Source organism: Phyllostomus discolor, chromosome 6, assembly GCF_004126475.2.
Source record: "Phyllostomus discolor isolate MPI-MPIP mPhyDis1 chromosome 6, mPhyDis1.pri.v3, whole genome shotgun sequence".
NCBI lineage: Eukaryota > Metazoa > Chordata > Mammalia > Chiroptera > Phyllostomidae > Phyllostomus > Phyllostomus discolor.
The window spans coordinates 12272637-12300628 of record NC_040908.2 but is presented as its reverse complement, the minus strand read 5'-3'; the positions used below and the strand labels follow the sequence as shown (position 1 = coordinate 12300628).

The window sequence follows — 27992 nt, the reverse complement described above, 5'->3', positions numbered from 1 at the left end:
GCATAATGAGTTCATGAATGTGCTAAATATTTAATTTCTTGAAAATTAAACATAAACTGTTTAGACACATAATATTCTTTTAATTAAAATGTTTTATATGCATTTTCAGCAGGTCTGGCAACACTTCATTCCCAGTATTTGAACTTGGTTGCACATCATACTACAATTTTCATTTTGAACTGGGTAAAAAAAAAAATCTCTCCTTTTTTCTGTTGCACAAAAATGTAATTAATATAAAAGGCATTTGTCCCTAACAGCTATTCTTGTACTTAAAGTAGTGGATGTACCTAATGCAATTTCCTGTTAAAAACAAGGATGTTAGATTTCAAAAATTAGCAGTATAATAACCGAAAAGCCTGTTTTTTAATGAAAACAAAACTAAAGATTGATATACTTAAAAATATCTGAAAGGATGCACATCAAAATGTTATCTTGAGTGGTGGAATAATAAGTGATTTAAAGATCATTTAAGCATACCTGCATTTAATAATTTCTACAATGTGTACGAATTACCTGTGCAAAAATACATTTAAAGCAAACAGTCAAATACAAGTCTATTGAATAAAGCACTGCTGTTGGAATATTTACTGTGATGAACAGTTTTTTAATTAAACAGTTTGCACTTAGACAAAGAACACATGAGTAAACCCTACCATGGAGTCTTCATGCTAGTTCAACTCGGGTCACAAAGGGTGGTATAAGAAATAAACACAACCACCGAGTTAGTATTAAAAATATCACATTCTAACACCTCTGAGTATTAAGCAAAAGTAACATTGGTCAAAGTACCTGGCAAACAGAAGGCACCCGATAAATATTTGTAGATTCTCAAACTGAACGAGTTTGCCAAATAAAAATGACAAATGCACCTGCATGTAACTATTTTAGACCAAACAAGTATAAATTATTTCACAGATCCTTTAATAAACAGTATTTCACCCTTAAGACAACAGTTCTTTAACCATTACTAAAGGATTGCTTTCAAAGTATTTTAAGGCACTAAAATAGATGCATGAATACCATATTTTCAGCACAATGAAATGTAGTAAAAAGTATTCTGAATGAGAGAAGTATATAAAATAAATAAGATCACTTTTATAACCTGGATAATGCATAGTAATTTAACTAATACATTAGAATCTCAAAATTAGAAATGTATGTTTATGTATTGGCCTTAATAGCGATTTTCAAGAAACTGAAAACCGTTTTGAACTACTTAGTTCAAATTATATTTCACACCTAAGATGTTTATTTTCCATTTCGCCTTCCCTTGATAAATTCAGTTTATGTTTTCTAAAATCAACATGTTTTGAATATTCTATACATTTAATGAACACCTTTACAATGGGCAACTGATTTCAGGTAAAAAGCTTCATCCGATGATTCTAATTTTAGAAAACCTCTGAGGATAGTATTCACATCAATGAACGTTTTTGCAGGTAACAGAAATGAAGGTTATTGCTGGTGGCAGGTCCTTCCCTACTGAACCTCTCACTGGAGGGTTTTCTACATGGACACGGGCAAACCTCCCATGTGGCTTCTGGCTACATAATCATAAACTGGAACCCCACGAAAGACGCTTTTCTATAGGTGCAAGGCAAATAATATTCCCCATGAGAGGACCCTTTATAGAAATACATGGAGAATCACATAATGACTACAATCATGCAAGTAGAAATTATAAAATGCTTCATGATAGGTCTATACGAAACATTTTTTCACATACTCTTGAAAATATATTAATAATCACCTTAATGTTACTTTATATGAAAGACAAGTTCATGGATTTTACTGTCCCCTCATTATTTTTAAAAATGTCACTATTTTTGTTTTATTGGAGAGATGGCTCTACCACAACTGTGAACGTCACTGGTAATATTTATTTTCAATTACATGCCTGTTCATTTCTGAAAGTAACAAAAGGAAAAGACTTTCCTTTATCCTCCCTCTCTTCCTAACAGAAAGACAGGCCTCTGCCATCCCGAAGGCTGGGAGCGAGAAAGAAAGCACTCTTCAGGTGGACCTCACACAGAAGATGTGTCTTACGGAACAGGTCATCCAGTTCTGTGTGAGCACTGCCCTTCTGTTATCCCTGGGCCTTTAAGAAAAAGCTCATGTAAATGTTCCGGCCTTGTCTTGGCTGTGCTTTTAGAAGATAAAGTGTAGGTTTACTTCATGATTAGTTCAGAGTCAAAGGGGAACGGGTCTAAGAACAAACTGGCGGACGAAGATAAAACCTGGAGGATGGGCAGCCCCATTTCAGGGGAGGGTCTTCGACGGTCCGTGGTGACACAGGGCGTTGTTTTCTTAGGGGTGGGGTGGGGGGGCTTTCGTGCAGGGTTTCCTGGAGGCCCATTCTTCCACTCCGTACCTAAGCATCAAGTGCGATGAAAAGTGCAGAGGTCTGGGATTCGTCCCCGATCCGATGGGTCAGAGTGTCCGTGGTGAGAAGCGGGAATAGGCATTCTGAACGGCTTCCCAAGCGATTCTTACACCAGGGCCTGAGAATCACTGCTCTGTCAGAATGGCCCTTTCAGGGGTCCACAAGGTCAGAGCTATTTTCACAGCCACACTAAGACGTTACTTGTTTTGCTCATCTTCTCATGAACGTACGGCAGCGCTGACGGGAAGCCACGCGACGTGTGATGTCAGAACAGATTGGACGCAGAAGCAGACGCAGGGGTCCGTCTGTCTTCGTTACGTCAGACGGGAAGGACATTTGCAAAAACAGAATACAGTGCCACTTTTCTCGCTAAATCTTTTTAGTTTTGTTTCGGAAAATAGAATTTTTTTTCATAATAATGTTTATATGAACATGTTTATTACTTTTAAAGGAATAAATATTTGATAAAAATTTTTAATATATTTATAACCCACATCCACAAAAGGTCTGGAGGCCAAAAAGTTTGAGAATTACTCTCCCCGGCAGAGACCCGGCGCCCTGTGACCACCGCTGCTGACCGGCGCAGCTGCAGCTGCTCAGTTCCTCGGCGCACTAAGGGGTTCTTCACTTTCAATGTGATTCGACACATCGTTTGCACAAAAGCTTCCTAAACTTAGCTTTTGGGCGAGGGAATTCAATCCAACAGTGAAATAGTGGACGTCTAACCAGTTTTAAATTCTAAGAAAAAAGGGTGTTTTCCCTGGTGATATCAAAATGAAATAAATGACCCTCTGATGCATACACAGGTTTGACTCTAACGTACAGAACAGAAAAACCACACAGTATATGATGTATTTAAAAATATTAACTAGCAATGTGACAACACCACATGAGGTTCTAACTAGTCTCAAACGAATGACTTACTCCACATGTAAGCTAAGAACAAGTCTCTCGTTTTTGAAGGAAAATAAAATAGGGGATAAACGGGTTCTTGGAGAGAAAAGGATTTTTAAAAATTACATTTCTCAAAAACGTAGAAATGTGAGTAGGCGGATCAATACTGACATTTTTACTAAGCTGCAGATTTTTATTCTTACAGGAAAAAACATCTTGGGTACGATTGTCAGGTGAACATCTTACCATCAGAGAATTCAAACGAGAACACAGTGAGGCACAGGTGCAGTGAGAGCGACTCCTTCCAGCCTTCCGACTGCGTCTCAGGTGTGACGTAACCACACGGATGCTTTCCACCCGCCACGTGTGATTTCTAATGTATGGCCATTCAAAAATTCGGAGACAGCTAACAAATAAATCACTGCTGTTCGGGGATGATGTTTAAATGGACGATACTGTGAACACACCTGCTGATCTGTACCACATTAAGATGCTAAATGACACAGTCTTTTTATATATCTTATGTTGGTCACTGGTATTTAAAAATAAGTATATTTTTCTGAGTAGCCTTCGGGAGACAGTGCCCTGAATACGGTTTCCAGCCACAGTTAGTTTACTCTCCTCACTTGTACTTACTTGAAAATCTTCTCATCCGGAAGGAAAGAAATGGGACTCGAACCCACAGTCCAGCAAACCCGACTCTGCCCCATGCTGGTTTGCAGGTCCACGTACAACCGTCATTTCTCTGCAAACTTTCCACTTAAAGTGTTTCAAAAACCAATGTTATGAGAGTTCTCTAAAAGGTTCGGTGGTTTTCTGGAGTCTCTGAATGATGACAGCATTCTGTAAACGGGCTTCTTCCAGCGTGAGTGTTTCATCTAGAGATCTGAGGAAAGGAAGGGCGGTCGCCAGGGAAAAAGGAGGGCTCCTCGGAGATCCTTGGTACTTTTCAATGAAGTCTTTGATGTGGCTTATCCTGTAAAATGGCACAAACTATTAACACACTTCTATGAAAACCTGAACTAGCGAATTTAAAGTCGTGACTTGTGAAGATATCTGCCTGGGTTATCACATAGAACACGCACATTATAATGACAGAACTGATCATTTGGGCTTTCAAAGCGTGGCCCGTGGTGATGGTAAGGAATTACTATTCATTATCTCAGGTGTGACAAGGGTGTGATGGTTACATTTTCAAAGAGTATCTTTTAGAGATACGTACTGAAATATTTACATATGAAACTGCATGAAGTCTGGGATTTGCTTAAAAATAGTTCAGTGGAAACCAAGTGATAAATCATTATCTTCTCTTTTATGTATCTCCAAGTTTCTGTAACAGAAACTTTGCGTGTCTACAAAGCTAGCTCTGAATGGAGCAGAAACGGTCCAACTGATGACCCTACACAGACAGGCAGGTTTCTCTTAAAACCCAGCCCATGCTGTGCCTCAGGTCCAAGGAGGAAGATCCTTACCAGAGCGCGTGGGATCGGAGTACAGTGAACACCGTGTAAAACAATGACTGCAGTCTTGAGGTTAGCTCCAACTCACATTCACCTAAGAGTGTGTGTGTGTTTAATACGGGGAGAGCATGCATGTGGTTCGTTAAAACCAAGATGCCGCTGATTTTAAGACACATCATTTTATGTATTATTAAAAAATCCAGACTATGACAAAATATGCTTGTAACACAGAAGTTCATTTTGTATTTATTGAAAGAGTACCTTTACCCTAATTTCATACAAACATTTATCCAATCGCCCGTGTGTTTCGTCGAATAAAATGGCTAAGTCATTCCTAATATTGGAATGTCGTCATTCAGACTCGGGTCCCCAGAAGCACTTTAGACTCGGTCATTCGTGCACACGTTTTTCCACCTGGTACCTGCCCTCTGAATCATCACTTGTGTTGGTGATACAGAATTTCTTTCAGAAACTGCTCTAGTACTGTCCCTGGGATACCTTTTGTTCCCCTGACACCTGTTTGCAGGCTTTGAGGCAGAGACTAAGGCAGAGACAACTGTGGCAGGATTGCCACGTGGCCAGCAACGGGTGCGTCCCCATGGCAAGGATGTGAAAATGGGAAAAATGGTGCAACTCAGAATGAATGATGCACGGCACATCGCAAAAGCCAAAATTCTCCCATTCAATCAGTTTACTAAAACTCACAAACTGCCACTCGAATAAACCTATGAGGTCACCAAAAAAGGCTAGGACATGGTTCCTGTGTGTTTATTTGGGTACCAAAAACTGGATAACTAAAGGCTATTTATGGCAAGCCATATGAACATTAAGAAGAAGACAGTAAGGATTAAAGGAACTGTGCAGGAAAAATTACAAGTATATACTATGATCTCTACAATCACATTAAGATAATAAAAAATGCAAATCTTAAAAGCTGTAAGAGGATGAAAAAATACCTGTAAAGCTCAAGGGGAAGCAACAAGAAGGAATACAGAACAGGAAGACGCGGGTGAGGAGGAAACACAGAGCGAGAAGGCAGTGTTAAACCCACTAGTTCAGGGTACTGCGTGTACTATAAGAAGTGGACTAAACGTTCCAATTTAGAAACAAAACCCTGATAATCGTCACTTAATATATACCGTTGGCCAAAGTTTTTTAAATGAGTTAGCCACTTGGGGAAAAGGAATCCAGGTGACTACTTGTGATGGGAAATGCCAGAAGTATGTTTTGAGCTAGGTGGTACCCATGTGCTTATTTAATTATTGTTTTAACTATGTATATATGAGGTCTGTCCAGGAAAAGTCCAGTCATTGTTAACATAATGAGAATGATATGCACGACATCGATGTAACTGGCAGCTAAGAAGAGTGGACTGGAATGTGCATGTGTGAACAATGACGACTTCACTGTACTAGTCAGTGGGGGTGGTAGACTCTGGCGAGTGAGCTTGTGTATACTATGTAGCTGTGGCATTCAAAATAACCGAGTGAGTGGAGCAATGAATCTGGATCAAAATTTGCATTAAGCTTGAATATCCCTCCAGGTAAACTATTCGGTTGATTCAGAAGGCTGCAGCCATGGGCAACTGGTAATTGGCAGCTTCATCATGACAATGCGCTCACTCATGTACCACATCTCAGGCAGAGGGTTTTTTTTTTAATATTTTTAAAATATTTTATTTATTTATTTTTAGAGAGAGGGGAAAGGAGGGAGAAAGAGAGGGAAAGAAACATTGAAGTGAGAGAAACATCAGTTGGTTGCCTCTTACATGGATTGGCTGCCTCTTGTGTACTGGCCTGCAACCCAAGCACGTGCTCCGACTGGGAATCAAATCGGTGACCTTCTGGTCCTCACGCTGACGATCTCCACTGAACCACACCAGCCAGGGCATCGTGTAGAGTGTTTTGGTGAAACATCACATCACCCAGGTGACTCAACCTCCCTATGGCCCAGATTTGGCACCCTGTGACCTCTGGCTTTTCCCAAAACTAAAATCACCTTTGAAAGGGAAGAGATTTCAGACCATTGATGAGGTTCAGGAAAATACAACAGGGCAGCTGATGGCAATTGGGAGAACTGTGTGAGGTCCCAAGGTGCCTACTTTGAAGGGGACTGAGGCATCCTTGTCCCATGTACAATGTTTCTTATATCATATATTTTCTTCAATAAATGCCTCTATTTTTCATATTACATGGCTGGATGCTTTCTGGACAGACCTCATATATATTTTGATCATCTGTATAATACTCCCCCCAGAACTTTTTAAATGTTTTTAAATAAAGAAGGCAACCTATATATACAATGTTCCTAGTTTTCATCAAAATAAAAATTAAAAAGGCATAAACAACTGGAAAAATTCACCAAACTGATAATAGTGATTATCTTTGGGTGATGGATTTAATTTGACTTTAATTTCTTTTAATACTTTTCTGTATTTTGATTCTTCTTCTACAGTTAACAGAAAGATATATATGTAATGCTAATGACTGATTTTTAAAAACATTAAAAAGAATTCTTTTACATTTATATATCCAGCCCTGGCTGGTGTGGCTCAGTGGATTGAGCACTAGCCTGCAAACCCAAGGGTCACCTGTTTGATTCCCAGTCAGGGCACATGCCTGGGTTGCGGGCCAGGTCCCCAGCACAGGGTGCACAAGAGGCAACCACACACTGATGTTTCTCTCCCTCTCTTTTCCCCTTCCTTCCCTTCTCCAAAAATAAATACGTAAAATCTTTTAAAAATTTTTTTCTTATTTCTTTATTTTTAGATAGGGGAAGGGAGGGAGAAAGAGAGAGAGAAACATCAATGTGTGGCTGTCTCTCACATGGCCCCCACTGGGGACCTGGCCTGCAACCCAGGCATGTGCCCTGGCTGGGAATTGAACCAGCGACCCTTTAGGTTGCAGTCAGCACTCAATCCACTGAGCTACACCAGCCAGGCCATAAATACATAAAATCTTTTAAAAAAGAAATAAAATAATGTATCCAGTTAAATTGGAAAATTATTCAAATGAAATGAGAATCCATGAAATAGACGGAAAATACTTCATTAATGCCTAAGAATTTCTATTGTCATGACAAATTATGTTTTGAGAACTGTTTATTAGATGCTTGGTTAATTCTTAAAATGACTCTTGACTGAATTAAATAAAAGAAGTAAAATTAAAATTAGGAAAAAAAAAACAGAGACAATGAAGTGAAAGACTCACCTATGAGACATGTTAAATTTCTGAACAATCCTTTTCCCGCTGGCTAGCCAGATCTGTACACTAGTGATGGGTTCCTGGTGGTTTAGTGGGACAAGAGACAAATTATTTTTCTTCTCAACTTCAATACTTTTTGCTTTAGAAATAATTTTTGGTGTGGCACTAAAAAAAAATCCAGACAACAAAGTCAGGTGCATGGTTTTTTTTCACTAAGCAAAGCTTTATTGTTACACAATTACTATAGACACTTAACATGAAGTATAGCTTTTGGGAATATTTCAGTGAGTCACACTGTTTCCTCAATAATGATGTAAAGATATTAATGCTGTTATGTCTATTATATATGATTATAGAAATCTAATAAAATTATGCCTATCCAAGTAATTTGTAGGCATGTAGAAAATGCTATGTAAATATATTGTTAGTACATAATTTGAATAATTTGGACTTCACCCACTCCAGATTAAAATTTCTAAAAAATTATAAATTCTCTAGAGATTAGTCCTTGGTAAAAGAGAGGAGACAGGCCTGGCTGGTGTGGCTCAGTGAACGGAGTGCCAGCCTGCAAACCAAAAGGATCACCGGTTTGATTCCTAGTCAGGGCATATGCCTGTGTTGTGGGCCAGGTCCCCAGTTGGGCAAGTGAGAGGCAACCGATCAATGTATCTCTTGCATATTGATGTTTCCCTCCCTCTCTTTCTCCCTCCCTTCCCCTCTCTCTAAAAATAAATAAAGTCTTTAAAAAAGAAACAAAGTATTTTCTGATCATTCTGAAAGTCACATCCAGATATTTTTATATATGTGGATGAATCTGTATATGCCTTGCCAATCTGGATAATTATTATATGAGAATTCATAAAAATAAAAGTGATCCCACATCTGACCTCCTTGCATATTCTGTCATAATACATAATGATATAATGACATCATGAAGACGGCAAATTCTGAAAATAATTAAAGGCTTTGATACTGCAAACATCTGAAAGAAAGTGACTAACACTGTTTACCTCTTTGTAACATATTTGTTACTTGACAATAAAGCTTATTTTCATTAACAGAAATAAAAAATTAAAGAAATACAGGTCTTGATACTGACACTAACTGTATCAGGCACTGTTCATGTTATTACCTCCAAATCCAGAGACGGGACACAGGACACGACGCTGAAGGCAGTGGTGAGTGCAGGGTGGACAGAGCCCTGCGTTCCAAAGCTAGCACGGGCTCCCCGGCTTTAACGGCTGGCCGAGCTCAAGCAGTGGGTGTGAGGGGGAGGAAATGATCCGTGCGTCCAGTCTGGCCTAATGCCCTCAAGGAGCCAGGCCCTACAGATCTGATGACGTCAAACAAGCCTCCCAGGCATTTTTACTGTCATGCCCGTGTGTGTGCATTTACACGAAGGTAAATACGACTTAGAGGGGTCCTCACAAAAGTCAACTCGAGAAACGTTATTTCCAGCAAGGGAAGCAATGGACCCCACGTTTGTGGTCTGCCTGGGAAAGTAACGCTGGGCTGAGTATCAACCAAACCCTGCTTCCGGGCGGCACAGGCCAGCAGCCCACTCACCTCCCCAGGCGGTGGCCCCGCCCCGAGAAGGGCTGGAACACGGGCTTTGTGGACACGCACACTTCGTGTTTCTTATCCTCCACTTTCACGTCCACCTCCTCTTTATCGAAAGTCCCCTCCAACTCCGAAGGCAGTTCCCTTGGGAGGGAAAGGAGCAAAGTGACAAAGCTCACAGGGTGCTTTTTCTTCCTCTGAAAAACACACTCTATGTACACAAAGAACTGGAAAACTCACAGAAATAAAACATACTCTTTACAATAAAAAACTGAATGCATCTCATTTACATGATAGTTAAATAGTACGAGTACCAAAAACCAGGAAGAACAAGACGGAGTGTTTTTGAAGACTACAAATTCATGAACAGCTTGAGTTATTCAGCAGTACCTAGAATAGTGCGAAAGTCATGAGATAGTTGATGACCACATGCTGCTAAATTTAAACAATTTGATCATTTTTACAGGTGTCTGACTAAGGCTAAAAATGTACTAGAAAAATCAAGTTCCCGTTTCAATTTTTAAATAAAAGTATAGATTTACTCTGGAAATAACAAATAAAAATAAAATGTGAAACATGTTAAACTTTTTAAAAATTGTTTTCCCATGTCATCCCCCCTAACAGAGAGGTTAAAGTAACACAGGTGTGCACTCAGCCCCGGGCCTGGCCCAGCACACCGCTGGGCCCCTCCTGTGTCACTGGAGCACCTTGAACCCCAAGGGCAGCGCCTGGGGCACCGCGGGAGGGGGGCAGAGAGCTGTTGAATCCTATGATCTGTTAGGGGCACTGGAAAGTTTACAAGGTTATGGCACAGGTTAATTAGAAGTGAAGAAGTTACACAGGGAAGTTTTTAACAAATTATGAATCTTAACAAACTTTTACAAAATAACTGATTTTTTCTGACATCTGAAATAATACAAATGTATTTACTATGTGCTTATGAGTTACGTACTTTTCTGTGTGTCATACTTCAAACTTTTAAATTTAAGAATAAACAATACATGCATGTTCTAAAAAATAACGCATAAGAAATGTAAACACATATCAACTTGAAAGTGACAGTCCTTATAGTACCATTCTTACTGTAATAAAAACTTTGATGTTTTTTCTCCGTATAGTTACATATATATATATACATTTATTGCTGTGGATGGTATCAATCTACACAGACCACCTGCAAGCTGCTTTTTTAAAGCACTATACCACTGAAATTTTCCTGTGTCAGCACACAGATATAAATCATTCATTTTTACCAAACGCACACTACTGTTCTGTATTACAGTAGATCAGATGGCGTAAACACACATTCTTTCCACCTTTTCCTACTGATTTGTAAGCACTGTGTATATAGTCCACTTACATGGCACATATGTGTTTTTAATATTTACATAACCAAATTTATCCATCTTTCTTATATGGCTTCTGGAATTCATGCCAAGTATAGCCATAGGCAACACCATGGATGAATATCCCACAGAAGTAAGCTTACCAGACACAAAAAATAAACACATTACATTTGCATAAAGTTCAAAAACAGGTAAAATGAGGGGAAGGGAGGGAGAAAGAGAGGGAGAAAAACATCAGTGTGTGGTTACCTCTCTCACACCCTCTACTAGGGACCTGGCCTATAACCCAGGCATGTGCCCTGACTGGGAATGGAACTGGCAACCCTTTGGTTCTCAGGCCGGTGCTCAATCCACTGAGCCACACTAGCCAGAGCCAAATAACCAATTTTAAGCATAGGCAAAGAAAGAAAAAAGGGACAAAAGACTTGAATAGATTTTTCGTTGAAAGAAGGTATTCAGGTGGCTAATAAGCACATGAAAAGATGCTCAACATCACTGGTCATTAGGGAAATGCAAATCAAAACCACAATAAGCTTCCACTTCACATTCACTAGGATGGTTATAATAATAATTTTAAAAAGTTGACACTAACCCTAGCTGGTGTAGCTCAGTTGGCTGGGTGCCCTCCCACAAACCAAAGCTGTCGATTCCTGGTCAGGGCACATGCCTGGGTTGTGGGTTCAGTCCCCGTCGAGGTGCATATGAAAGGCAACCCATCCATGTTTCTCTCACATAGATGTTTCTCTCCTTCTCTACCTTCCCCTCCCTCTACAATCAATATGCATGTCCTCCTGTGAGGATTTTGAAAAAATCACTGGAAAACAGAACCAAACAAAAAACCTGACACTAACAAGAGGCGATGAAAAAATGAGAACTCTCGTACATTGTGGGTGGAAATGTGAAATGGCACTGTCACTTTGGAATACAGCTCAGGAGTTCCTCGTAAAGTTAAGCACAGAGTTCACAACAATTCTGTCCGCAGACCTGAGAGAACAGAAACACATGCCCATACAAGGTTCACAGCAGCATTATTCATTAGAGTAGAAATGTGGAAATGGCCCAAATGTTTTTCCACTGGTAAATGGATAAACAAATGTGGTACCTGTGCAAGAGAAATCACAACTCAAAGACTATAAAGGTACTTAAACATAAATATTAAATGTAGCAACTAGGACGTGGGATTAAGTAATTCTTGGCAAAGTAAACTCGTTTCGGTCAGATTTTGATTGATCAGAATTCAAATTCCTACACTTTTTATCAAAATTAAAACGGTGTCTCTCTTAAGAAAACCCATCCTACGAAAATCTAAATTTGTAAGTATCTATGAATGTGTAGGCATGTGTAAACAAGAATAAAAAGGATTCTTCCCAATGAAATAGCCCGAAAATATCCTTCGATTTACAGACTGCTCACCCTTTTTTGATGGAGTTCAGAAACTGCTGACTTGCACCATCTGAATAGCTTCGGAAATCGTCATTGACCGTGAATCCATTTTTCCATAATTTTATACTTACATCTACCTGGAAAGCAGTAAGAAACAAAATGCATCATGTTAATTAAAAATATACTTCTGGCCCTGGCTGGTGTGGCTCAGTGGATTGAGTGCCGGCCTGCAAACCAAAGGGTCACCAGTTTGATTCCAAGTCAGGGCATGTGCCTGGGTTGAGGGCCAGGTTCCCTGCAGGGGGCGTGGGAGAGGCAACCACACATTGATGTCTCTCTCCCTCTCCTTCTCCCTCCCCTCCCCTCTAAAAATAAAATAAATCTTAAAATATATACATGTATATACTTCTGTATATTATAGAAATGTTTTACGTGTATTTCACATTCTGTCACACAATATTCCTAAGATGTGTACTGAAGGTTTGGGATTTACTAGAGCTTGTAATTTTTACTGCCTCATCGAGCACATTCTTACGTGAAAACAGTGTTTACTGTCTCCCTGCAAGTGCAAGCGAAGAACACAGGACTTACGAGGACCTGGGGTCCCTGCCTTGATTCCTTCTACGGCACCAACGGCTTTACTCCCAACACCGCTGTCGCGGTATCGGTGCTAAGTCAATACAGTGACAAGGGAATGACATCTTACTGCTCTGACAACAGTTGTGACCTCACGGACCCGCTGACAGGTCCACCTTTTGAGAAACACTGGAAGAGAAAAAGGTGACGGGCATTTACCGGCTTCTTCTGCTCGCTGGGAGACAAGCATTTGGCACCGACCTTCTGAGCCTCCTCAAAAAGGCTGTCAACAAAAGATTCACAAGTCGTTTGTCGGTTCTCACTAACAGGCCGGCTGTCGGATCCTGTTTCACAACCCCTATATCCGCAAAAGAGAAAAATAAGCGTCACCGACTACTCGCGCTCTAAAAATCTACATGAGTTGTTCCAGGTAAGGGGTCCTGAGCTGAGAGGCTACGCACTGCTAAGTCCGCCGTCCAGACCCTCTCCTCAGTGAAGACATTAGTGACAGGTATGTGACCTTGGGAAGTCATGAACCCTTTTGGTGCACAGCAGGGTTTTCTCAAGTTCAGTCTTTGTTGTGCAGGCTGTCCTCTATGTCGCAGGATGTCCAGCAGCATCTGTGGCCTTGACTCAACGGATGTCAGTAGCATGCAACTCTTCCTCCCCCAAAGCGCGGTAGCAGCCAAATCTATCTCCGAGGGGTGTGTGTGTGTGTGTGTGTGTATGTGTGCGTGCATGGGGGTCGGGGTATCTCACCAGGCTGAAAACCACTGGTCCAGAGGAAAAAATGTGCTCCTTGTTAAGGGCTCAACCTGGCTTTCAAAGGGGCTGGGAGGAACTTTCTGGTGATAGAAAGCACTCTTGAAACTAAAGGTATTGAACCCCACCAGGAACTGTCACAGTCTCAGCTTTGAGACTTTACACATTTCGGACGAGGTTTCCCACTGGACACTTCCGTTTCTGGTGGTTTAATACTCCACTCTGTTTTCTTCATTGAGGCATACCTGACATACAACATTGTATTAGTTTCAGCTGTACAAATACTAATTTGATATTTGTATAACCTGCAAAACAATCCTCGCAATACGTCTAGTTACCATCCGCCGCCACACAGCGACAAGTGCTTTTGAGGCTGGTCTTGCTGGCTTTCAAGCGTGCGACAGAGTATTAGCAACGACGGTCACCGTGCTGCCCTGCACATCCCCGAGACTTATTCACAGGACACCTGCAGATCTGTCCCTTCTGATTCCCTTCGCCCACTTTGCTCACTTACAAATACTGGCTTTCATTCTGTATTTATATTATAAGAAATATTACCTAAGATTTCCTTGATGGCAACAGTATCTCTGGCTGATCTTTTTTGAAACCATACAGATAGAAGGTTCATAAATGTTCTGAGATACACATTCTCTGATTCAGGAAATAATCAACATTTTGTATAGCTCTTGTACTATGCCAGGAACTACAGATACTCTTGCTACATTCTGTAAGGAAGAAAAAGGAGTCACAGACAGGTGAAGTTGCGTGCCTGAGGTTACAGGTAGTAAGTGGCAGAAGCAGAAGTTAAACCCTGTGAAAGTCTTCCAAGCTACGCTCCTAGCCATACTATGCCATAAAGCCTCTCTCAATAGCTAGTATTCACTGAGCATTTATTAATACATGTTAGGAACCATTCTAAGTACTTCACATGTGTTATCTCATTCAATCCCCACAAAGATCTAAAGGGCACGTATTGTTTTTATCCCCATTTAATTAATAAAAAGCTCAAGCAATTTGCCCGAGATCACAAAGCTATTGGGAGGTGGGGCTGGGAACTGAATCTCAGTCACCAATGCCTGCGCTCTCAATCATTGCGCTAGACTGTCTCTCGAAACAGCCATTATTACATTGTTGTCAAACTGCTGACAGGGCAGTATTTTAAGTGCATCCTTTCTACTCTCCTAGTAATTCTGGATCTACTCCTAAGACACTCCGTATTAGCATAAGGTACTAACTGCTTTTTCCAAGGCACTGGCTTACTTCTATTCAAAAATAATTGCACCCTAAGACGACTGCTCGCAATATGAGTGACTCTCCCCTTTCTTTAACAGTAGAGCTGTGTGTCAGTAGAGGACACGGTCTAAAAGCTCAGGCTTTGGTGTTTGCTTAGGTGCCTTCACTACAGTCACATTGACTTTGGGCAAGAAACTTAGCCTCTATGTGATCTGGCTTCCTGCTCTGCAAGATGCAGCTACTTCCACCCGTTTCACATGGTTGTGAAGGTTAAGTGCAAATCTATATACGGCCTATGCCTGGTATGCAGTGTGGACCAGTACATATACTGGCACACAGTAAGTGCTTAAATATTAGGTAATATTAACACTACTTTATTATTTTTTAATATACAATCTTTATTATATTTTTTCCATTACCATTTAGTCCCCTTGTACCCCTCTCCCCCCAGCAATCACTTTATGCATTACAGTTTTTAATTATTCTTCTGTTCAGAAAGCAGTCTGTACTTAATTACTAATTACTAAGTAGATAGGCAATAAAGCTATGATCATCCAGAGTAGCTGAAGTTTTATTCCTGTATCATATGTATTTGGTAGATAAATTCTACTGAAATTCATTATGTTATTTCAAAGCATTTCAAACATTTATTCAGTACTTACTACATGATAGGTGATAGGGAGATAGAAAGACAAATAAGAAATAGTCTAGGTTTTTGTCCTGGCTGGTGTGGTTCAGTGGATTGAATGCCAGCCTGCAAACTGAAAGGTTGCTGGTTTGATTCAGGGTACATGCCTGGGTTGCAAGCCAGGTCACCACTTGGGGGCGTGCAAGAGGCAACCACTCAATTTATTTCTTATACCTCAAAGTTTCTCTCCCTCTCTTTTTCCCTCCCTTCCCCTCTCTCTAAAAAGTAAACAAATAAAAATTTAGGCCTGGTTGATGTGGCTCAGTGGATTGAGTGCTAGACTGTGAGCCAAAGGGTCACCGGTTTGATTCCCAGTCGGGACACATGCCTGGGTTGAGGGCTGGGTCCTTGGTGGGGAGTACGTCGGAGGCAACCACACATTGATGTTTCTTTCCCTCCCTTCCTTTCTCTCTGAAAATAAATAAAATCTTTTAAAACATTTTTAAAAAGGAAAAGCACAATACTAAGTGCTTAAAAAAGAAGAAATAGTCTAGGTTTTTAAAAGGTTCAGAACACAGAGCATAGAGACACACTGTAAATAGCTCTACGCTCACAAACTTGATAACTGAGACAAAATAGACCAATTCCTTGAAAGGCACAATCTCACATAAGGAGAAATAGATAATATGGATAGGCCTACATCTATTAAAGAAATTGAATCAATAATTAATAATACTCCAAAACAGAAAGCACCAGGCATGAATGATTTCACTGGTGAATTCTATCAAACATTTAAGGAAGAAATACCAATTCTCTACCATCTCTTCCAGAAAATAAAAGCAGAAGGGGACACTCCTAACTCATTCCATAGGGACAGCATTACCCTAATACTAAAGCCAAATAAACATACTATAAGAAAGAAAAACTACAGATAATATCTCTCATGAACAATAAATGACAAAATATTGGCATTGTAAATCCAACAATATGTTTAAAAGAATCCTACACCACAGCCAAGTAGGATTTATCCCAGGTATGTAAGGCTGGTTCAACATCAGAAAACCAATGCATGTCATCCATCACATCAACACACTAAAGAAGAAAAATCACAAGATCTTAACAATAGATGCAGAAAAAGCCTCTGCCAATCCATTCATGATAAAAAAACAAAAAACAAAAAACAAAAACACAAAACTCTCAGCAAGGTAGGAACAGCTAAGGGCTCCCTCAACCTGACAAAGAACATCTATAAAAACCCTCCAGGTCATGTTACATCTAATGGTGAGAAACTGGACACTCTGCCCCTCAGACCAGGAACAAGAAAGGATATCCTTTCTCACCGCTCCTCTTCAGTGCCATGCTGGAAATCCCAGCTGAACCAATAAGACAAGGAAAGGAAATGAAAAGTATACAGAGCAGGAAGTAAGAAATAACATGACCTTTGCTTGCTGATGACATGACTGTGTACACAGAAAATTCCAGAAAATAAATAGCAAAAAACTCTTGGGACTAATAAGCAATTATAGCAAGGCTGCGCAATACAAGATTAATATACAAAAGCCAAGTGCTTTCCCATATACCAGCAATTAACAATTGGCATATAGAATTAAAAACAACACTATATATACTAGCGCCACTTGTCAAACTCCATAGAACTACACAACCCAAAGGGTGAACCCAAATGTAAACTATGTTAATAACAATGTATCAACACCAGTTCCTGGTTGCAACAATTACACCACATACTATAAAATGTTAATAGTAAAGTGTGTGTGTGTGTGTGTGTGTGTGTGTGTTGCGGGGCAATAGGGATAAGAGAACTGGGCATCTTCTGCTCAATTTTTTAATAAATGTAAAACTACCCTTAAAAATAAGCTTTATTAATAATACAGTCATTTTAAAAGAGCATGAAAGACATTCCTGGATAGAGAGGAAGAGAGGTGGCACGTGCACCACATTTAATATTTCTTTATAACTCAGGAAGCCCCTTCGTATTTTACTATATTAAGCTATAATATATGGGCTGCATATGGACTTCCCTTAATACTAAATATGTCCCGGAAGCTTCATCATTCCATCTTTGTCTACTACCACCCTGTCAGCCTTTTCCTTACTTGTCACTATCATTTTATGATTCGAATATCAATACTGCTCTTCATAATCTGGAAACCAGATTACCAAGGGGTTATGGCTAAGTAAATAGTCTTGATGTCTCAGGAGTTTCTCTAGTAACAAAAAGCACGCCAGTTTCAAGAAGGGGACTTTGGGACACCTGTTTTGCTTACTTTCTCATTCACCACTGTGCTCCGTGTGAAAGGTTTTCAGAGAGCGGCTGTCCAAACAGGTGAAGGACTTGCCCCTGTGTACGCTTCGGCAGCACATACGATAGATACGGATTTCCACCACTTACCGTCTTTGAACAACTGATACACTTAGAAAATCAGTCTTCTTTTCATGTTTCACCGAACTGCTGCTTCTAACAAAACCTATTGCTGTTACAAAGAAAATTAGGAACTCTACTGCTGATATCTATGTAGACACCGTACTAATCATTTAATTATATTCAAAATACGGATCCAGGCTACAACAGAGATGAAGCTTAGAAACATCATGCTAAGTGAACCACATCGGGTCACAAAAGATCACACATTACACGATTCCATTTCTAGGAAACACCCAGCACAGGCAGACCTGGAGGGACAGAACGTGCGTAGGGGCTCTCAGGAACAGGGTGCAGGGGGACACCCTGAGGTGTCCTCAGGGTGGGGCGGCCAGTGGGTGCGGGGTTTCTCTTCAGGGTGGCGACCGTGTCATAAAATCGACTGTGCTGGCGGTCGCACAGCTGTGTGAACATAGCAAATACCACCGAATCCAATGCTTTGCATGCGTGAATCCTCTGGTGCGTGAGTTAGGTCTCAGTAAAACTGTTTTAAAAATCCTCCGTTAATTTTAGTCTTTCAAATCAGTCATTCACCTTGTGTCTGGGTAGAAGGACTTAACAGAGCGGGCCCGACTGCTGTCCTTTCAAAGGCCTGCGCACCTGCCTCGTGAGAGTCTGGAACTGTAGTTTGTGACTCGCCCCCAGTAAAGGGCCTGGGCTCGTTTTCAGTGACCTTTCCTGGCAGATAGCATTTCGCATGTGTTGTCATAACTTAATACTGGGGGAATTGAGTGTGTCCCAGGTGACTCCACTGGGCGAGGACTCTTGGAAGCTTGTGCCTGGTTTCTCCTGGACTGTGTCCCGTGTGCTTTGCCCTTTGCCGCTTTTGCTTTGGGTCCTTCCATTGTAATAAATCATAGCCGTCAGTATGATTCTATGCCGTGAATCCTCTGGGCAAATCATCAAACCTGGCGGTGGTCTTAGAGACCCCTGACACAATCTCACAACTGCATTGTTAATATCACATATACATACAACCATAAACACTTTAGTGAAAACAATAACAAATGTTTGGTACAGAAGCATTTACAAAGTATTTGTAAGTGTGAAATAAATACTTTCTGTCTCCTTACATGAACTATGAATGAAAGAAATTTACCTCAAGGATTTAAAACAAAGCATAATATTCAATACAAAATATAATTCACCTCAGATGAGTGAGAATAAAGTAATCTATATTGATAACAGCCATAGATTTTTGCACCTACCATTTATTGACAGCCTTCTATATGCTAATACTAAGCTAAGTGCTTTATATTGGCTATCTAATTCCCCTGAATATCTTTCAGGGGCTTAGGTATAGCCACAGTTTATAGATGAGATATTTAAGCTCAAATAATCTACCTAAACTGCACAAAGGCCAGACAGGTAGAGTAAGACAGAGATGAAATTCAACCTTGGTATCTCTGACTCCAAAACCATTATATTTCCACTGTGACTCTAACACGAGAGGCTAATGAAGCAGTTGCTTGAATTTCTCACTTATATGACAGAAGTAATATGTGAACAGAGAAAAAGTTAACAAAGTTTTTTTTTTTACCAAAGAAGAATGTGTTTATTTCACTTAAATTCTTTTTTTCTTTAAAGATTTTATTTATTTATTTATTTATTTTAGAAGGGGGGGGGGAGGGAGAGAGAGAGAAACATCAATGTGCAGTTGCTGGGGGTCATGGCCTGCAACCCAGGCATGTGCCCTGACTGGGAATCGAACCTGCGACACTTTGGTTTGCAGCCCTCACTCAATCCACTGAGCTATGCCAGCCAGGGCTCTCACTTAAATTCTTAAAAAATACTTTTTGGCAATTGTCACTTAAACTGTCCTAACAATTTTTTGTAAATTAATAGTAAGATTTAGTGACTTCACTAAGATCCATTCAATGTACTAATGGTAAAAAAAATTACTTTACAATATATTACTAATAGGTATTTAACTGAGATCATCATAATGAACACTCACTATCCCAGTCAGTGAAATGCAGAACAAACAGGAAAAGATACTAACAAAGACATTAACAACAAAGAAATTTCATAGACTGAATTAACTTACCATTCTTCTTTTATACTTTCAAGATTATCTACTTCTTTCATTCTCTTCTGCCTTGCTGTAACGGCAAAAATAAACAAGAGCTAAAGTTGCAAATCTGTTATTTTCAATAAATTCATTCCTATGTGTGCATTAATATTCTTCACCGTAAGTTATTCTGTATCCCTAAGGTAGCACTAAAGGGGTCTTAAGAACAAGTAACCCAACTCAAAGCTGTCACTAGGCTTTACAGTAAAATGACTATGTTTCAAAGTTACTTGAAGTAATTTCTGTGTGGTGTTACCACCAACTTGACAGTCAGTTCAGTTAATTTGTTTCTTAAGCATGCAAAACATTTATATTGTCCCCGAGTGGACCTAAAACACAAGATACATTCAGAGATATTCAGTTTCCATCCTTGTCCCCTCTACCTGGTCCTCTCTCCCCCAGCTTATGGGTAACATTACTTTTTGTTTTTTTCTAACATAAACAAATATCTATATCCACATCCATCTCTTTCTTAGATAAAGAGTAACAGCACGACATGTGCTATGTGAAGTCAAACACGGTCAATAGTGTGAGCTGCCTACTTAGAGCAAAATTAGAGTTGTCCGTTGTCAAAATTCAAGTTAGGAACAATCAGACCTGTTTGATCTAATCTGGAATGTCAGATTATTTACCCAAGGGAAACACAGCCAAACTGATTGTGGAGAGAAAGAAAAAAGAAGTCAATGACAATTTAACGTTTTAAAATTAAATAAGCTTAAAAAAATACTAGAGTGCAATGCCTTAATAAGTCTGTATGTTAGTCACCCACATACCACATTACAACTTCTTTGTATATGTGCCTAAAACAATACAGTTTTACTGATTTGAGAGAGAGAGAGAAGTAGGGGGAGAGACAGAGAACAAGAGGGAAATATCTATTTATTGTTCCACTAATTTATGCATTCATTGGTTGATTCTTGTATGTGACCTGGCTGGGGATCGAACCCCTAACCTTGGCATATGGGGATTATACTCTAACCAACTGAGCTACCTGGCCAGGACCAAAACAATATAATTAAGACTATGTTATTATTAGGTCATAACAGATTGCTTATAACATCAAGCTCCCAGAGACTATACTACAGATTTAAAACGGATGAAAAACACTTTACCCAAAAGGAGACATAATCAAGCCAGATTTCTACAAAGCATTAAAAACATTTCAAGCGCGGGCTGCGAACCAAAGTGTTGCAGGTTCGATTCCCAGTCAGGGCACATGCTTGGGTTGCAGGCCATAACCCCCAGCAACCGCACATTGATGTTTCTCTCTCTCTCTCTTTCTCCCTCCCTTCCCTCTCTAAAAATAAAATAAAATAAATAAAAACCTTTAAAAAAAACAAAAAACATTTCAACTCCCAGATTATAGCAAAGAAAAACGTTTTTCTTACATTCTCCCTGGAGAGTACCTATACAAAAAGCAAACACAGTACCACTATTTAAAAACGTAAGTTTTAAGCGTATTTAAATGGAAAGCAGACATCAGTCATAGCTCCTGGAGGTCCACCAGACCCATCCCGCAGCAATGAGAACCAGAAGAAAATGAGTAGTCTACCAGGAGTAGCCTACCGGCCCCTCTTGGAAGTCTCCAAAGGGTCTGGAGGGGAAGGTGGCCCGCACAACTGAGCACCCAGTGGCAGCCCTTCACCGGGTGATGTCAGAGTCTGATGCATTTTAGGTTCTGACTTCCCTTTCCCGCTGCTAAGGGAGCCGGCCCCACCACCACAGCCGGCGCGGTGGGAGCACTGGTTCCCCAGTAGCCTGTTCTGCTACGAACTGAGGTGGAACAGTGGATTCTGCTCTGGAAAATGTCTTTTAAAAATGTTTTAAATACCTCTATTGTTTTCATTATGACTTGAATATAAACTGATACTGAATTTATTTCTTAGCCTATGCAGGAGGAAATTGTGAGACGTTCTGAGAAACTAGGTGAAACGGACAGGAAGGAAAAAGGAGGCAATTCAAAGGGGCAGAGGAGTGAGTACAGGTCGGGACGGCACCTGCCACAGCATTCCCAGTGGTAATCTCAGGCTCTACCTTTTAGCCCAAGAGTAAAGCCACACTATCCCTTTAAACTATGTACCTATGGCACTTTGATAAAGTTATGCAGTTTAAAAAACCAGAATTTTGTGTTCACTAACATTTTCTCCTAAGACTTTGTCCTTGAAATCTCATCATTTCCAAAACCAGTTTTTAAAAATATTTTTTTATTGATTCCAGAGAGAGAGGAAGGGAGAGAGAGAGAGAGAGAGAAAGAGAGAGAGAGAGAGAGAGAAACACCAATCGACTGCCTCCCATACACACCTGGCCACACTGCAACACTGGCAATGTGCCCTGACAGGAATCTAACCCACAACCTTTTGGTTTATTTGGCGATACTCCAACCAACTGAGCCACACCAGCTGGGGCTCTAAAACTATTTAATTGCTTCCCTTTCCAACATATGCAAAAGAATAGAGAAAAATATAAACACCCAACCCTACCATTCAGATTCAGAAAAATTTACATTTTGACTTACTCGCTTCTTTTTATTTAAGAAATAAAACATTATAGCCCAAGCTGGTGTGGCTCAATGGACTGAGTGCCGGCCTGCAAACCAAACAGTTGCTAGTTCCATTCCCAGTCAGGGCACATGCCTGGGTTGCAGGCCAGATCCCCAGATGGGGGTGTGCAAGAGGCAACCACACATTGATATTTCTCTCCCTCTTTTTCTCCCTCCCTTCCCCTCTCTCTAAAAATAAATAAATAAAATCTTTTTAAAAATTATAGACAGTTGAATACCATTTAATATTTTAAAATATTTAATATGCCCTGTCTGGTATAGCTCAGTGGATTGAGCGCGGGCTGTGAACCAAAGGGTCTCAGGTTTGATTCCCAGTCAGGGCACAGGCCTGGGTTACCGGCCAGGTCCCCAGTGGGGGCCACACAGGAGGCAACCACACATTGATGTTTCTTTCCCTCTCTTTCTCCCTCCCTTCCCCTCTCTAAAAATAAATAAATAAAATCTTTTTAAAAATATTTACTAGTACCTAATATTTAAATGAAATATGCAAAATAAAAAATATTTAATACTAAAATATTTATTAAATGGTATGTCTTAAACATGTGCATGTTACTGCACATTAATATACCTGGGTAAAGTTTTCAAAAATGTTAAAAAGTATATTGGCCATGACTGTATGCCTGGAATGATTCTAGGTGCTTGGGGTACGTACTGAACAAAACGGACAAAGATCACAGCCCTTGTGGACATTACATTTTGATGGTGCTGTTTGCTTTTTCAATGGACAGTTTTCCAACATTATTGGCAACTACTCCAAAACAATCCCTTAGCGTGGATGTGATCCTTATTGTATCATAAATGTAACATTCATCCCACTTCTTGGCTCACATTGTGACTGTCCTTCTAGGCACTGAAATCCTAACTATCCTTCCAAGTCTCAACCCGAGATCCATTTCTACCATAAAGGTGAAGTGCTAAACCCTCATGAATACTCCCCTCCTAAAGCGTGTATATTTTTGGTGTTTAAGTCATGCCTGATATTCTTGACTATTGTTTCCGTTGTGTCTTTTGGCCTCTCCACGGGAGCCTGATCCCCTCAGGAGGACAGGTACCACGACTTCCGCGTGTCCTGTTTCCTCCACGGTGCACAGTGCGTGCGAAGTGAACAGCGGCCACCCTTCAAGCATTCCGCTCTGTTTCCCACTGGTAGGTTACTGTTCTCGAGCAAGGGACAATATTAACATTTTTCATCATTTCACAGTTGCAGGCTAGTGATACATTGTTCTGCTTGTTTTACAACCACAAAAGAGATCGAAGAGGCCTCGGCTTCAAACTGACTTGCACCGGAGTACTGGCTGCATCGTATTGGAGCGGGATGACCTCAAACATGTTATTTACCTTCGCTAAGCCCTGGTTTCTAACCTGTGACCTGGAGACAGTCACCCTCCCCACAAGGCTGTCGTGAGGACTGGAGGAGATAGGGAGAATGCAGTGTTATGCTCCTTCCTCTTTTCCCGGCCCTCTGTTCCAACCTCTGTTCCAAGGGTTGGTAAGAAACAACTCCAGACTTAGTCTTGAAAGTCTGAATTTTGGCTGGGCTATGAAAGCTTACTTTTGATGTCATTAATTAAACTTTTAAAAACATTTATATACTCACTGAACCTCTTACTACTGTCTACAAGGCGCTGGTTTAGAATTTATGATAAAAGGATCAACAGGACAGCCAGAGTCTCTATCATCACCAGCAAGTTTACAGGCTAACAAGGAAAAATGTACTAAATTACTGATCGCGAACGTGGCGTAGAAGTAAAAACTGGTTCTAACATGGCTGTAAAGTCACCATTACTTTAGGTGTTTTCTGTCATAAATTAGTACCATGTAAACGAACCACGTAAAATGTATGTCCATTGAGTGACCTCCCCAATCATCGCTGTCACGTGACATGAATGAGCCTCGGTCATGTCCCGTACAGCAGAGAATAAAAGAGCCACCTGACAAACATCTAAGCTGCCGGCATCAGGTGGGCCTCAGAATGGGCAGACGCAAAGTTTCTTCATTTTGCTTCAGTTTACCTCCAATTAGTACCACCACCATCTTACATTTGTACTGCACATCACAGTTGACCAAACACCCTCCCGAATATTCTCCCACTTACTACCAGCGACTGCAGAGCTAAAGTGATCAGTCAGGAGGACAGAGGAGACTGAGCTTTTTGGAGCATATCCACTGAAAAGAAAATCCAGTCAAAATAGATTTAGTCTTTTCAACGTATACACTGGGAAAATTTGCATGCTACCAATTTTATTTATTTTCCTAAACAGATACTTTTTTTTAAAGAAGAATTTGAATCCCAGTATTATAACACTGGGTATGCTATCTTTATGCAGAAGCTGCAGTTTATCTTTAAAAATGAAGCCATCCCTGGCGCCGAACACGAGGGAAAAGAAACCAATGGATCACATTTCCACGTGAGGCTCCTTCGCTTAGATCTTCCGTGGGACAGAATTAGGCCTCCAGAGCAACTTATAGTAGCATCAGAATCAGATGCTTTAAGAAAGTTTATTTGAATATTTTATGAATTCTCATTTGCTAACTCCTAAGTGATAAAAAACATGAAATCTCTTAGAAAGTTTCAGCTTATCTAAGCTGTCTGTAATCACTAAAAAATGTGTTTGTGTCTTCTAGAAAAAATAGTGAATAGTGAGTTATAAGCTCCTAAGGACCACAATGATAGTGTCACAAGTAATTTAAATGAGAAAATCCTAAGGGAAAGGGGAAACTTCAGCAGAGATTTTCAAGGTCACTGGGTTAGCCATCCTTTGACACTAAGAACATTCTCATTCTAGGGTTCCTGACCGGTTACCTATCTTGCGAAACTCATCTCAAACACAATCTCCTTTAGAAAAACTTGCCATGACTTCTCCAAAAGGCATGTATGAATACAGATTTACTAACAGCAAGGAGAGATTGTTACATGCCCTGAGAATTTGCCTTACCTTCCCAGACACAGCCCTCATCTCTAGCCGGTTCCTCACATGCACTCATGTCCCCATCCAATCCGATTTCTACACAGATGTCAGGGTGATCTTTTTATAAGTTTTTTTTTAAAGATTTTATTTATTTATTTTTTAGAGAGGGGAAGGGAGGGAGAAAGAGAGAGAGAGAAACATCAATGTGTGTTTGCCTCTCACATGGCCCCCACTGGGGACCTGGCCTACAACCCAGGCATGTGCCCTGACTGGGAATCAAACCTGTGATGCTCTGGTTTGCAGCCTGCGCTCAATCCACTGAGCTCCTCCAGCCAGGGATCTGGGTGATCTTTTTAATTAAGGTACAAATTTGATTGTGGGACTTCCCTGCTTAAAACCCTTCCAAGAACTCTCACTGTTCTTCAAATAAGGTCCAAATCTGGATAATATTACAGGGGAGTTCACCGTACTGTTCTCTCACTACATTTGAGTGACTTGAAAAGTTCTCTATAAGTTTTTAAAAAGAAAAAGAAAAAAATTGGTCCCAAATCCTTAACACAGTTTAAGGGGCCCCACCCCACATGGTCTCTCTGGCCATAATCATACCCTCCTTTGGCTTTCTACATTCAATCCCATCTCTTTGACCTGTCAGTTCCCAAAGTCTTCCCAAGCCTCTGTTCCTAGTTCCATTGCCTGGACCTTTGTTCCCTCCTTGGGGAGCTACCTTCACCTATTCCTACGCACCCATACCTCAGCCTGAAGATGACTTTCCTAGGAAAACCTTAACCGATTTCCCTGACTGGCACAAGTGCCTCCCCAAGCCCTTACTTGCTATCACAACAACCTACATTCTTCTTTTTTTAGCTTCTATCTTGGTTTGTTGGCATTTACTTGTGTGACAATTTGTTTCATATCCGTTTCCCCCAATGAGAATGTCAAGTCCTTAAAGGCAAAATCTGTGATGGTTGCCGTTGTACTGGCAAGGATGTAACCAGTGAAGTTAGACCTTGGTCCTTTTGTTTGGCTGAGAAAGAATTCAGAGCCAGGGACTCTAACTATTAGAGAAATTTATTCAGAACGTCGCAGAGGTAGAAGAAGTGAGCCCGCTGGGCTGCATGGACTCCCTGTGTTCCCATTTTGCCCGCTGCTAGGTCTTTTCCTAGGGCTTCCCCCGCTGGTGACCTTCTGTACCTGGCCTGGCCTTCCTACTCTGCTCACACCTGTCTAACTGCTTACCATATCCCTATCATTAGCATTCAGTGCACAGTAGGTACTAAAAATATTCAATGATGAATCAAGTAATTAACATTAAGTACAAAGTATGCATGTAAAGTATTTACCACAGGGTGGGTATAGGAGTCAGTGGTCATAAGCAGTAGGGTCTGTTAATACTGTATTCTGTCTGCATCATTATTATTTGTGTGTTTCGTCACTCCCTTCATCCTGCACACAATTCTTACTCATTTTTGGATTCCACCAGCACTAGCGCTGTTACTGCTTTACACAGATGCTCAGTCTTCACTGAATTAAACTGCATTTTCAGTCATTGTGACTCTTAGCATATTTAGAGAGAAGATACACCACCAACTTTTAAAGTTAGTCCCACTAAAACTAAACTATAATTTAAAAACTTATAAACACTCCCAAAACACACTTGAGCCACGACTATGAAATAAGGAAGTGGATTTTCATGTTGCTTACACAATCTGTCACACTTTACAGTTCCACATTAAGGTCGACCCAGACGGTCAGTTTCCTATCTTTATTTTCAATGATCTCAAATTACATACGAAGGGAACCAACATTAGACACCGCACTGACTTTCATTATTGCTGAGAAGCAATAAAATGTGAGTACAAAGAAATACACACACACACAAAGAAAAGAGAAAATAAGTATGAAAACAGCGAAGAACATCAAACCCGTAAAATAAAGTGAGTTGTGGGAGGCTGGTAATGAAGTTAAAGGACGACGACTCAAAATAGATACGCCTTGGATTTGTGTACTATGCTTTTGCAGCGATCTCCTTTGGAAATCGGGGCGTTTTGACCGCACGCACCTAACTCGAAGTTTACGAGCAACTTCGGAGGGAAAAAACCACCGACGGACTCCCAGGGAGCTCACACTCGGGCGGCGGGCGGCGGGCCGCGGGCAGCCGAGAGCCGCGGCGCACCTGGGAGGCGCAGGAGTCTCGCCCGCCCCCGCCGCCCGACGGCGCCCTTTCGCGATCGCAGGCGCGAGGGCGCGAACCCGGCAGAAACCAGGCTCACCGAGACAAAGACCAGCGCGGCGGCACTGCCCGACCCAACGACCCCCGCCGCCCAGCCCGGGAGACGCCAGCCCGAGCCCCGCACCCCGCCGATCGCTACGCAGCGCCAGGAAACTACCTCCGGGCGTGGCCGCTGGAGGGGGCCGCGCCTGCCGTCTCCTCCCGGCCTCGTCCACAATTCTCTCTGGGGCTGCGCGAGCAGCCGTCGCGGACTGGAGCTCCTCGGTTGCGCAGCACGGCGGCCCGCGGGCCCTCTGCGGATCTGGGGCCGCGCCTCTGGGACCCAGCCCGCCTCCCTCCGCGACCGCCGCCGAG

The 27992-nt window shown here is 41.0% G+C and overlaps 1 protein-coding gene across 5 annotated transcripts; it reads right to left on the bottom strand.

Moving 5' to 3' along the window:
- Positions 1-210: 210 nt before the first annotated feature.
- On the bottom strand, positions 211-27992 carry UBXN2A (UBX domain protein 2A). Of its 5 annotated transcripts, XM_036027704.1 has the most exons (8): positions 27796-27924; positions 19916-19970; positions 13025-13163; positions 12260-12366; positions 9507-9644; positions 7947-8105; positions 4013-4253; positions 1090-1102 (listed from the first exon to the last, which is right to left on the bottom strand). In XM_036027704.1, the coding sequence occupies exons 2-7, from the start codon at positions 19954-19956 to the stop codon at positions 4061-4063; spliced, it is 777 nt and encodes a 258-aa protein (XP_035883597.1). In that variant the 5' UTR covers positions 19957-19970; positions 27796-27924; the 3' UTR covers positions 1090-1102; positions 4013-4060. The 5 variants fall into 5 exon arrangements, with proteins under 5 accessions (XP_028372183.1, XP_035883595.1, XP_035883596.1 ...); XM_028516382.2 differs by having other exon boundaries at positions 211-4253; positions 27796-27992; XM_036027702.1 differs by lacking the exon at positions 27796-27924 and adding an exon at positions 24097-24177 and having other exon boundaries at positions 571-4253.

Bases quoted from the DNA above. Each gene is read 5' to 3' on its own strand.
- UBXN2A (XM_028516382.2), bottom strand. From the start codon at position 19,956: ATGAAAGAAGTAGATAATCTTGAAAGTATAAAAGAAGAATG. The intron at 9,645-12,259 runs GTGAGCAGTCTG...TTCCCTCCCAAG, and splicing joins CTGAACTCCATCAAAAAAGG to GGAACTGCCTTCGGAGTTGG. The intron at 8,106-9,506 runs GTGAGTGGGCTG...ATTTTTTTTTAG, and splicing joins CGGGGCCACCGCCTGGGGAG to TGCCACACCAAAAATTATTT.